The following is a 13,895-nucleotide window of genomic DNA, read 5'->3' as shown; positions in this document are numbered from 1 at the left end:
ACTTTACGCTCCCGCTTAACCACTGTATTTTATAATTAGAAAAATTAAGTTATTCGATATTATAAGTTTTAATTTTCTTTATTAAATATCGTATAAAATTGTAAAACGTTATCTATACTGATAAATTAAGGGTTAATAAATATTAGAAGGCATGTATCTCTGCTTAAACAGAATTTGATAAAAAGAAACGGAAAATTAGAAAGGCTTGATTTAGATCGTATTGTCTTTTGAGACTTAACTACAATAGCTAAAAATCCTTGTTAAATAAATGTGTATTTTTTATTATTAAAGTAAAATATTTTGATATACAGGTTTTATAAACTTGTACAAATCGACCTCGGAAAATAGAACTTTAAACGTTTGAGCTACTTAAATAAAAATTTTTCTTTTCCATTTGAATATAAATACTAATTTATTGCATTTTAATCATATATATGGAGTACATTCTTAACTTTAATAACATCTTGGGGACGTCCCTTCATTTAATAATACTTAGTTTATTAAGAAAATCAATAAAATATACAGACATCCTAGGCCAAGACCTACTTGTATCGAAACTGACCTAATACTAAAAAAATATGGGTAAATATAGTCTATAAACTGTAAACCAATATCGGGCACGGGACAGATACATTTCCGTGTCATTTATTTTGAATCTAAGATACGAGTAGTACACGTTTAAATAAAACTTCTCTAGCTCCCATACTCTGCAACTTCCAATTCCAAGCAATTTCCACGTAGTTATCTCATTAGCCGTAGCGCTGATGTCAAAACCTCGGCATCTCCCAGTACTTTTATGTCTATTGAAAGTTACAGAATGTGCTTCTCCCTGACCATAATTGTTAAAAAGTAAGCCGTAATCGTCGAGATATGTAAATAATGATTGTCTACACAATATTACTGATTTATCGACTCTCTATATATTAATTAAATAAAGCCATATGTTCATTTGGTACTAAAAATGTATGTCTGTTTTATGTAAGCATATTTTCCGCATAATAAAGGTGAGTAAGATTTTTTTTACTGGAGAGATTAAGGACTAAGTTATGAAATGTACCGAAAAAGTATTGTAAGGTGCACAGATTTCTGGGTATTAAAAGTAATACAATCTCGTAGAGCTAAAACTGAACCCCGCGCCTGCTTATTTATCCGTCTCTTCACTTAAGATTTTATAGAACTATGCCTTTGAATACAGCTCCTGCCTTGACGATCCAGTTCCTTTGTTTCAACACGAGGCGCTATTTAATTTCGAAATCGTTCCTTGAAACGATTATCTGATAATTATTTAGTACTTAATAATGTTTATAGTATGTTTTAATAAACTGTATACTTTTTTGCTATTGAGGATGTGGAGTATGGTAAATAATTGAAGTTTGTATTTTAAACAAGATTATGGTAGCGAGGTCAGGAGAATCCTATTCGCTTGGATATTGACAAGCCTTGTCTCAGTCTAATCTAGTCTATTTGAATAATTCACTTTCTTGATTGCGTATTATGATTCAATGTGGACCAGTGAAATGACATTCGGAATCTAAATATGTCCATGTTTAGAAGATTATAAGTGTAGAAATAAACATTTACTGCATTTTCTTTTAATATACTGAACGTTGAAAGAAAATTATTCTAAATACAAGTGAAAACTTCTTTAGCATTGTTGTGATTTGACAGTTAAATGAAACGAAAAAGTGACAGTAAAAAAAGACAAACACATATATAACTTTATGAGTATCTCTCTTTTTACTGTCGCTTATTCGTTTCATCTACTTTCAAACTTTAATTATTTTAGTTTTATCAAAATTTAATATTCATATCAAACTTAAAAATTTAAATTAAAAAGAGAAATATATTTTAAAGGAAAGTCTAATACTAAATTTAGATAGTGAACAAAAAACTTATTTACATACTATTCATTATAAAAATTTTTTTAATCATTGTAGTTTTTTAACAAAATATAATTATAATTAATAACACGGGTCAACATGAAATTTTACTTTGATTGCAAAGCATTAAATTACGGTAGTTTAGGTCGTAATAAGACGGAAATAAAATATATGGCATGAAAAACTTTGCTTTTGTGCTTAGAAGACTGATTAAACGAAATTTTTAAAAATCTCGGATTTTAATTTTTGATTGAAAATAAAACTATTGAAATAAAAATGTTTATTATTTTTATTAAGGTTTACTATCAAATTAGCTTACAGAAAAGTGGAAAATAACTTAAAAGTGCACACTTTTACTTTTTCTTTTATGTTCATAGCTACTTTCTCTCAATAAACCCCAAATATTGTCGCCCATCATGTTTTCATTGTATTGGCCTTGATAGCGTTGTTCATTGTTTATTATAACTATCACAATAGCAAACTTTATACCGAAAAAAGGTATTTTCTTTTCGTTTTTGTGCATAACTAACTGGAAAATAATAGTATAAACTTTAGGACAAAGAACGAATTTTTTTTTGTAGAGTCGTGCAATTTACATTAAAAAAATTAAAATTACATTACCTGGAAACCAACAATTTTTAAGATTTCACTTCTACCACGTGTAAATTGCACACATGTTTTTTTTATTATAAATTCATAAAAATACATTGAAACATTACCTTTGACGTATGTTTCCGGTAGAACAACTCTAGGTTTCAGGGTGTGATTTCGCTTCGACACTACATCATTGCACAACCTGCAACAAAAATATCATGAATGTTCAACTTCAATGCTATGGTATGGAACTATGACTTATGTACTATAAGGAAGCAATTAAAAAATAATACATTTTTGGGTCTAGACGCTGTTTCCTCTAGATATGTCGAATCTAATAGAAACCGCATGTCTAGTCAAATATATATTTTATTTATTTCTCGAAAATAAGTCACATAATTGCCCAGATATTTAATAGAATTAATGGAAACCGCGGGTCTTCTTCAGTTCCCATGACGTTGCAATTTTTTTTTGTAATTTTGTAAAAACTAAGAAAAGTGAATTATATTATTTTTTCTCATTTTTCCTTTTTTCAGAATGCTGAAACGATCTGCGGTGGTAGTATAAGGAAGCAGCAGAGAATTTTACGCTCAACAAAAAACAATTTTGGACTGAAATATCAAGAACTCGTTTTAAAAACTATAAATATTGTGTGTGCTACGAGAACACTATGTGCTCTGCTAACTTCACAGACACCTCGGTGCCTAAAGGGCTACATTACAGAATAAATACGTTACAATTAAAAGTAAAGAGTTACAAACTAAAGTAAAATCTCTTAAATTTATGGAGCTTTGCTTCGCAATGACAACCTTAACAGAAAAACCTTTTAGATTTGCCTCTTTCCCTTAAAATTTTCAGGTATTATTTTGAGATTTGAGTGTAATCAATAAACAAGGCGCGGAAACGTATATGAGGTTCGTTTTCCATATAAATTATTTGCGCGAACTGTCCGAAGTTTAAGGTTGCTTATTGCTCTTGTACGCGTTGAACGTTCGACACTGCTACTTAAGGCAGTTTTCCGATAAAGATTTTCTTAAGAAAGGAATATCGAACTTGTTCATGGACTAGTTTATTCTACTATCTAAATAATCAAATTATTATTATATTGGATTTTTATTCAGGAAGGACCCACTTTAATTTTAACTTATTAATGATACGTTTATTTAACAATATTTAATAACAATATTCGCGAGGAAGTTATTACAAGTGTGTTCAACATGATATACAAATCTGGTGTTTGCAACCAAACTCCTCTTAAACGGAATGACCGATTTTTATGAAATAAGTGTATATATTATTTGATAATAAACTATTTTATAATCTAAGCGAACAGGGTGGCCCACCCTAGTTTTATTTTATTTTTTGTACAACTATTTTTATTTAAAAACAGATAAAAGACACAGCGGACGCTTGTAACAACTCTCAGCTTCACTCTCAATTACATGCGCATACACACCCTGTATTGTGGGGACTAGCGATATATTCATTTTGTCACAACTACGTTCTCTTGCCACTGTCATAAGTAAAGTTTTTATTTATTTTATTATATATAACCCTTTATTTGAATCCTTATTAATAGCCATTTTCAGACATTTCTTAATAGCCATATTGTGTATACTGATAATATTTATATGGAAAAAGAACTCTTGCCACCTCAGCTAGTAAAATAAATATAAGTTTATTCCTGGAGGTATTTCAATATTTCCTCCTGACACAATAAAAGTTACGACAGGATATAGCAATATTATTGATATCTCGCAGGAATATGTATATTTCTCCTCTGACTTACGCTCACCGAGGCCGCTGAAGAATGGAAGTGATTTAGGCGAAAAGTAAGAAGAGTCCTTCAATTAACTATGGCAACTAATTAGCTTAGTTACGAATAAGTCCTATAAAGTGTTTTTATGTTTTCAGAATATTTACTGAAATGTTTGCTTTGAAAGTCCGCCACTTAAATCTCAATATATTTACAAACATTATTATTTTTCATTCTTAAGGCGTTTCCAAGTGAATATTTGAGTATTTTCAGTAGTTAAAATTTTTATAACATAAAATTACGTTAACTTAATCAGGACGTGATAAAACCACATAAAACTATAGAACTTGTGATAGCGTGTATATAGTTCGTGACTGTCTGGTCTTATTGAATACTTTAAACCTAAGGATTTTTATAGATATAAACTACAAGCACGATTTCGATAAATATCTTTGTTTAATATTCGTTACAAACGGACTTTAAACAACATTATATGAAATATCAATTTTGATTTTTCAGAAGAGCCTTTCGACTTTTATGAAACCATAATTATATACGTAAGATTTTAAATTGAAAGTTTAAAATAACTAATTAATCATTTTAAGAGCGGAATTGATATATACAAGCTGAATGACAGTATTCCAAGTACATCGATTGCAGAATGAACGTCGAAGAAGTTGCAGTAGTAGTGCTACGAATTTGAAAGATAAAGCAAAATAAAAACAGAAGTGTGTTGGGTACATCGTTTGTTACACGAACGGTGATTAAAAGGATGTTTAAAATATTCTATAAAGCCGTTAGAGCAATCGTCACTTGATAAATCTCGTCACTCGTCGGCGCCTTGCGTCTATCTTGAGCGTTGCCACTACAAGGCAAATCGTTGCCGACGACCTAGTGCGTAACACCTATTTAAAGTCTACATAGAAAGAAATATATATATAGAAAGTCACAACCGACAGTGCGTAATGGCTCAAAAGTAGTTATCAAGTGTCTATTACTGATTAATTAAAAATTACAATAGAGGGTAGCTTATGTTACTATCCTAACATAATATTCCTATTAAAACTTCTTATAATTATGAAACATTGTTAGACGGGAGCAGTAACCCATGGAGACGTCAATGTCACCCACGTCAAGAAAGTTTATACAAAATTGTGTTGTATCGTTAGATTTCGTTATTTATTTTCGATTGATGTATAATATAACACTAAGATTTAGGTGGGTAAGACAATAGAACGTCTCATTCAAAAAGTTAGACGATATAGTACATAACACATGCGCTGTGCGCTTGTTATTAGTTGAGGTCTGTTCTGACTCGAATACCGTTGGAGGAAGAACATTCACATGTAAAATATTTTAACAATTTTTGATCAACTTATTTCAATAATTTAGGCGATCAAAAGTCATAGAATATCAAATTCCTATGTCGCTTAATTTCTGAGAAAATTAAATTTGTAACCCAAAATGCGTCAAAACTGACCCGAAGACCTTACCTTATGAAGGTTAAAATGGAATTTTAAAATAAACAACTTTAAACTTTGGGTCTTACTTAAACTAAATCTTCTTAAAAAGTTATATCAAAAAAACCAGTAATGCTATGGATAAATTTTGACGTGGATTTTGTTAATTTTAATGCAAGTAGACAATCAGTCAAAAATGGAATTTAAGGCTATATACGTATTGGAAATAAATATGAAGTGATTAAATGTTTAAAAATTGACAAAAAAAAATCAGTACCAAAAAATGACAGATGGCCGAATGGTGGGCAGCATCGTACCTTTGCCTTTATAGAATTTTCATTGTTCGGAGCTAAGATATGTTATTAAATAATTATTTTATGAATATTATATATATAAATAACTCCTACTAACAGGTATCTTTACCAAACATGTTCATTGGGTAGCTCAATAATTGGATTATCCAGCACATTCTTTTTACAAATGAAATCAGTATATTAAAAACAAACAAAGCGGCGACGACAGAAAGTTGACCGAGGGGCAAATAGAGTGTCACTGGGTGCGGTAGGTATAATATGCACACAGAGAGGACGGTAGATACTTGGATACTGGTAACAAATTACAATTTATGTAGTATATGACATGACATGGCTGAAACATAATCAATAATATGTTATAAAGTTTTTACCCAGAGTTTGGACACGAAGGCAAATTGACAGATGATTGGTACTGAGGAACATTCGTGTGTTACTACCGTTGTAATCTCTATTTTATACTATTATTCAGTATGAATATAGAACACACGAGAGTACAACACTTACTTCGAAATTTACAGCCACCATTAAATCCTCCAGCTCTGGTGCTATTACTTTACTGTACTGTTTCTTCGTTTCCACATTTAAATATAAAGCCATAACAAGTCCTACCAAAACGACAACAACTTGAGACCAGGCCAATACTAACACTCCTAGTGGGAGTGCCATGCTGTTGCTTTCAGGCTTCAGCCAATCGGGCAGGCACGACCGGGGCGGTACCACTGTCTCACAGAAAACCGGCGTGAAGTGATGCAATAGGTTCATCTTATTGTACTCGCGTTTCGTGCGGTGAGTGAGACTCCCGGAGCCCATCAATTCCCCCCCCCAGAATATGAAGATGCAGTTTAAACAGAGATTACCCCAGGGGGGTACCACACGTTTCCGCTGTGGAGAATCCCCCTCTGAGCGTCCATCATCGGAACAATCAGTAATCGGTGGTGGATGCACAGGCTGCCCTTCGTATTCTGGGGTGGGCAAAAACTGCGCAAAAAACTATAGGTTTCGATCTCGGGGCAAACGGAAGAATTTACCGAAGGCATCCCCTTCCACGCTCTCAGTGGACTTTACCAATGTTAGGGGGCTCAACTCTAATCTTAACGCGGTTCACTTTCACCTCGAAACTGCGAAGCCGGCCTTATTCTTCCTTACTGAGACTCAGATGTCCTCCCCGGCTGATACTTCCTAACTCTCCTACCCGGGGTACAAATTAGAACATTCATTTGTGCCGCGGGCGGGAGTTTGCGTGTACGTCAGAGAGGATATCTGTTCTCGTCGCCTCGGGTCGCTTGAAGGAAGGGACCTATCTAGCCTCTGGCTGCGCGTAGACTGCGATGACCATCCGCGATTCTACGCATGCCTGTATAGGTCCCATAGCGGAAATACCGAAACTGAGCGACTCATTGAGCACATCCAAATGGCTACAGATTCCCTGCTCGAAGGGGTTCCTACCGCTGAAATCGTGATACTTGGCGATTTTAACGCTCACCATGCCGATTGGCTCGGTTCGGAAACCACCGATCACGCGGGAAGATCCTTTCACGACTTTGCTTTAGCTTACGACCTGTCACAAATGGTTCCTGTGATTACGCGAATACCAGATGTGGATGGTCATAAACCCTCTTTGTTGGACCTTCTGCTGACCTCACATCCGGAGACCTATCAAGTCTCTGTTGACCCGCCATTGGGTTCATCGGATCATTGTGTGGTCCGGAGTACTGTGCCTACTACGCGCCCTCCTCGGCTCCGTTTTTCGGGTTGTCGTCGTATTTGGCACTATCGGTCAGCAGATTGGGATGGGATGCGGTCTTTCTTTGCGTCCTAGCGTTGGGGGCCTATGTGCTTTTCGTCGGAAGCTCCAGATTCCGTCGCTGTCTCTGTCGCCGAAGTGGTTCTACAGGGCATGGAACTTTTTATTCCATTCTCTGCGGTGCCGATCGGTCGCAAGTCACAGCCCTGGTTTAAGCGTTCTTGCAAGGCGGCATCGCGTCGAAAGCGAGAATGCTTTAATGCATGGCGGAAGCGGCGATATCTCGTGATGCCAATACCAGCGAACATAAAAAAGCATATAACTCAGCCTCCAGGTCCTTCAAACGGGAAATCGCTAAGGCAAAGTCAGAGCAGATTTGGCGAGAGATTGGCCCAACTCCCTTCTGGGACCCGAGCCTTCTAGTCTCTCACCAAAGCTGTACAAGGGAATTTTTGTCAGCCATCGATACCTCCGCTGCACAGAGAGGATGACTCGCTCGCCCACACTGCGATGGAGAAGGCCGACCTCTTGGGCTGTCTCTTCGCGTCCAACTCGACTTTGGATGACCGGGGGAGATCACCACCGGCGATTTCGCGGTGTGATAACTCAATGCCGGAAATCACATTCCGGCAACGTGCTGTTCGCAGAGCACTATCTTCCTTGGACATTCATAAGTCGAGCGGGCCGGATGGTATCCCTCCAATTGTGCTATGTACTTGTGCTCCTGAGTTGGCTCCGGTCCTGACACGCCTTTTCCGGTACCTGAACTCGCTCGGCACTGTCCCGAAGTGCTGGAAGACCGCTTCGATACATCCGATCCCTAAAAAAGGCGATCGCACTGATCCATCCAACTATCGCCCAATCGCAATAACCTCCTTGTTCTCCAAAATAATGGAATCCATTATTAATGGCCAGCTCTTGCGTTATCTAGAGGGCCACCAGCTGATTAGCGGCTGAGTACGGCTTTCGTCGTGGTCGTTCGGCTGGTGACCTTCTAGTATACCTTACTCATAGATGGGCAGAGGCAATTGAGTCCAAGGGAGAGGCACTAGCGGTTAGTTTGGACATAGCGAAAGCCTTCGATCGGGTGTGGCACAAAGCAATGCTCTCGAAGCTTCCAGCCTACGGGCTTCCTGAGAAATTATGCGACTGTATCTCCAGCTTTCTAGCCGATCGGAGCATCAAGGTCGTCGTCGACGGAGCATGTTCCGACCTTAAACCCGTGAATGCTGGGGTCCCACAAGGCTGTGTTCTGTCCCCGACCCTGTTTCTTCTGCATATCAATGACATGTTGCAACTTAGCAACATTCATTGCTATGCGGACGACAGCACTGGGGATACTCTTTACACTGTCCGGGCAGGTATGTCTCGGGCAGTTGTCGATGATTACCGGAACAAACTTGTGTCTGAAGTCGAAACTCTTTTACGTGGAGTCTCGGACTGGGGTAGACTAAACTAGCTACTCCTCTTTTCGAAAACACTCTTCTTGAAGCCACAGCCAGCATCGGAATACTTGGCGTTGACATATCGAACGACGTTCAGTTTCGCGGTCATTTGGAGGGAAAGGCTAAATTAGCCTCCAAAAAGCTTGGTGTGCTCAGCAAGGCGAGACGGTACTTCACTCCGGGCCACCGCTTGCAACTCTATAAAGCGCAAATACGGCCCCACATGGAATACTGTTCTCACCTTTGGGCGGGGGCTCCCCAGTACCAGCTCCTTCCACTTGACCGTATCCAACGAAGAGCGGTTCGAATCGTCGATGACCAATCCCTCTCCGAGCGGCTCGATCCTTTGGCGTTGCGTAGAGATGTGGGGTCACTCTGCATCTTCTACCGCTACCGCATTTACCATGGAGAGTGTTCAGAGGAGTTGTTCGGATTAATACCTGCAGCTGAGTTTCAGCATCGGACGTCGAGGCAAAATACAAAATTCCACCCGTATCACCTCGACGTCCGACGTTCCACGACTGAGCGTTTTTCAAGGCAATTTTTGCCGCGCACCACCGCTATGTGGAACCAACTGCCCACTGAAGTATTTCCGAACCAATTCGACTTAGGGTCCTTCAAGAAAAGAGCGTACAAATTCTTAAAAGGCCGGCAACGCACTCGCGAGCCCTCTGGCATTGAGAGTGTCCATGGGCGGCGGTATCACTTAACATCAGGTGAGCCTCCTGCCCGTTTGCCCCTATTTTATAAAAAAAAAAGAAAAAAACATTCACATCATGATTTGATAAATAGTTTCATAAAACTCTTATAAATAAATATTATTTTTTACTCATTTTACCGAAGTTCACAAAAGGGACATTGTAGCACTGGCGCGGAGATGAGAAAATATTTTAAAGAAAAATCGCAAAGACTTAATTGCTCCTGAGATCTTATGAACTTGGAAACACACTAACGCTTAGCCATTGAAGAATACGAATACAAACATTTATATAAACGATTCATCAAGTTTTTCTACATTAAATTACATTTTCTAAAACTGGTAATATTGACGCAGCGAGAACAAAGAAACTGAATATGTTTATTATACTACCTTCATTTCAGGAAAGGCTTCTTTAAATTTTATATAAAGTATTTTGAGGCTATCATTTATTTCTTAAATTGTAGCCTTAACGATTGTTTACTACGAGTTTTCATTTTATGGCTCAATACGCGTTCTAAGTAAGCTTAAAAGTATTTTTATTGTCTGTGTGTATTCATAATGTCCAGAGGCTATTTGTACTTAACAACCATAGAGACTTATACTATAATCACATGTTATTATAAAAATCAACAAAGCTATCTCATTGCAAGATGTTTTCATGTCATAACAATTTATCTTTAATTAGAAAATGCTTGTTGCTGATAATTATGTGACTTTTTGGAATTCCCTAGTTGCCCATTCATTTGTTTCAGCTTGGCATTGCATTTATAAATAAGTATATTCAGGCCAAGGCAACAATCGATTATTTTACATCACGCTATCCTATATTTAGTTTCAATTGTTATTTTGTATTAAAGCCCATAAACTCAGTATTTAATTGGAAAATTCAAAGATTGGAGCTTTTGTCTTTAGAAAGTGGCTCAAATACAAACAGCAATTACAATTAAAGGAAGCTCTACAATAATTAATTAATTATTTAAAAGTTTAGTTTATTATTCCTTGATTTAAAATATTTTTGCAAATTAAATTTAACTAAATAGTTTCTAATATAGGATTTATTTATGATTACATCGAAAGTTAATGATAACAAATATAGCAAAGAGATATAACAGTATATCAACATTTTTTTGTATAGTTACAACAATAGAGCTTTTGATATACATAGACGTTAACTTGTCAATATCTGGAATGAATTATTAGTCTGTGTTACGATGTCTGTGTAGCTTTCTCGTTATGAAAAGTTGTTTTAAGTCGTTTAGGATTCGAGTTTACATAATGTTGCGGCAAAGACTGTAATATTCAGTTTAACTCTCCTGAATTTATCGGAGTGGCTTTGTCCAGTATTTTTTATGGGAAAGATTAGGTTAATATTTTTTTTATTGTATTAAGCTGTTACTAAGAACAAGCAAAACTATCCAAGCTGTTACACCAATTTCTCGTGTATAATGAAAGCTTCCGTCAACACTTTAGTAGCATTGCACAGTGATTTCTCTAGTGAGTAAATGAAATATGGAACTTAATTACTTTTTGATCAATATCCATTTATGATATTATATTTTTATATATCAATTCGTTTATCGGTAGTAATAAAATATATAAAAAAATATAATAACTCAATTTTTATTTTTTATATAATTTTCTTTAAGCTATTGTCTTGTCATGTTGAAGATACCGTAACGTATTTGACACCAGCAGCTTGTCCCGCCTTCGCACGGCTGAACATTTTGTAAAGAAACAATTCACACTCCGCTTCTCTACGCATTTTCTTTTACGCACTAGCGAGCTGTGGGATAGGCTTCCAGTTGAAGTTTTCCCTGGGAGATACACCAAATTTAATAAAAAGAACATACTCCTCTTAAAGGCCAGCAACGCACCCAATAACATGGGTGTCAATGGGCTGCAGTAGCTGCTAGGGCTGCATCGTAGGCTGGCTCGCCCCATTATCATAAACAAAAATTGAAATAAAATATTGTTCCCAGACATATTGTAGCTAACAAATAATAAATCGTATATTTCTCTCTACTTTTAATTTGTATTTAAGAAAATAGAGTATAATTTATTTATAAACTTAAACAATCGCGAATTTATTAAATTATACAACTGTCAATGTATGTCGTTTGGTGTAAGATTTCCTACTAAAATAATCAATAATGATTAACTATTATGAGTTATACAAAAAAAAATATTTTGTTACGTATACACAATAAGACAATACTATAGGTTAATTTTTTTTTAATTTTACACAAGCCATCTGGAGGCAGTATGGACCAGCAGTTTTAGAAGGCTCGTCCTCCCATAGCATTTGCACCACGCATTGTGCATGCTTTGCCTTTTGGTCCTTTTCATGGTGTGGGTCATTTGTCCATCTTCTATCTTGAAGCACGTCCTACTTTCATTTTAGTTTTTTTGATACTTCTTTGCATCTGTAGCTTTTGTTACCTTTCGTACATGTTTTCATGACCTTGGCTTTAATATACAGTGACATGTGACTTTTGAATATGTCCTGCAGGCTCCAGTACTTATTGCTGTATTCTGTGTTCTAAGTAATTTTAAGAACTGATTCTCTTGAAGCTCCTTTTTTTGGTGATTGATGTGTAGCGTCTGTAAGTGTACGGTAATATTTTGTTGCCCACCAATATATCTTCCCTTTTTCCATTCGTCATTAATATAGTCCTTGAGAGATTTATCTGTGTTTGGCTAATCTCTGGTAATTTGAGTTGTATAAAAACGCATAGAATTCCGTAGCTACTTTTATAGATTCACCGCGATATGATTACTATTATGTTTTTTGATTACCTAAATTCATCACTTATTACTTAGCAGGGCTTTTGATGAAGATATTTCTCAATGGTGTTAAGCGATACATTTTATAGTATTATAAATGTTTACGCACTCAACCGAAAGTTTTCACTGTTTCACGTTGATTTTTCACGGATCGAGTTGTATTCTTAGTTGTTTATATAGTGCTATTTTACGACTTCATCACTGGGTGGTGCAAAGACCTGTATGAGAAATAATTTAATTTATTTATGAATTTTACTAATACGAGTTAGATACATGATATAAAAACTTTTTTGTCCGATTATATAGTTTTTTATTAAACATTAACTCGCTAAAAATACAAATAAAATTACTCACCATTTACAAACAAACATTGACAAATTACATTATTTTAATAACCGCTTACTCAAATCAATATATTTAATCTTTTATTTTCTAAAATTTAGTGAAATTACTTAAACTCTACGGCCTTTTTCAAAATTCACAAATGTCAAAGTTCAAATATATGTAAAATGTGAAATTCTAGAATACGCGCCTACGTCTACAAATTCCACCTCATTTTATTAAATAATTAATAGTAATAGGTCAAAGTATTTACGATTTCTACATATTAGAGATTATTAAACATCCAAGGTAAAGGCCACATATTGTTACGGAAGCCAGGCAATCAATCACCGCGATAAGAACTTGATAAAATCACAATAGATTCGCTCTTGACTTTCACCTAAAGGGGTTAAATGAATTGGAAATTTCTGAATAATTACCCTTCTTTAAAGGACTATCTAATTGAGAAGGAGTATTGACGCGACATTCAAAGTGATTTGAGTCAAAACCAAAACATTAATTATCGTGTTGTTGTTATATGTATTTTATAACGAGTGTGTACATAAACGAATATTATAAATAATTAAACAATAATGTTGTTACCCACAGCAGGCCACAGCAGGTTGATAAATGGACTATGAATTTACAAAAATAATTGTTTCATTGGAACCTGTCGTTACACACATTGATTCATCGGTGTTCCAATCCTAATTAATTAACACGCATTGCCAGTCAAGTCAATTCAAACCGCAATTAATTAAAATACCATATGGAATCGGAATTTTGAATCAAATACTAAATACCTAAGCTCACTAAAAGGAAAGTTTACTCTAAAAAATACAAAGCTTCGTTCTATGTTATTTGTTGAAAAATGTCTAACCTACATTTTATATATAA

The 13,895-nt window shown here is 35.5% G+C and overlaps 1 protein-coding gene across 2 annotated transcripts in view; it reads right to left on the bottom strand.

Moving 5' to 3' along the window:
- LOC123711273 (glycine receptor subunit alpha-1) overlaps positions 1 to 13,895 on the bottom strand; it is a 37,707-nt gene that overhangs the window by 17,116 nt on the left and 6,696 nt on the right. The window contains exons 1-2 of one of the 2 annotated variants that reach the window (XM_045663775.1): positions 6,509 to 6,633; positions 2,600 to 2,676 (exon numbers count right to left, since the gene is read on the bottom strand). Coding sequence is in view for 1 of the 2 variants with exons in the window: in XM_045663774.1 (XP_045519730.1) it covers positions 2,600 to 2,676 (77 nt within the window). In the remaining variant the exon portion in view is untranslated. Of the gene's footprint in view, positions 1 to 2,599; positions 2,677 to 6,508; positions 6,634 to 13,895 lie in introns of those variants that run through there. The other variant, XM_045663774.1, reaches the window with a different exon arrangement.

Source organism: Pieris brassicae, chromosome 6, assembly GCF_905147105.1.
Source record: "Pieris brassicae chromosome 6, ilPieBrab1.1, whole genome shotgun sequence".
Classification (NCBI taxonomy): Eukaryota; Metazoa; Arthropoda; class Insecta; order Lepidoptera; family Pieridae; genus Pieris; species Pieris brassicae.
The sequence above is the reverse complement of the archived record's forward strand: the minus strand, read 5'-3'. Positions and strand labels throughout refer to the sequence as shown.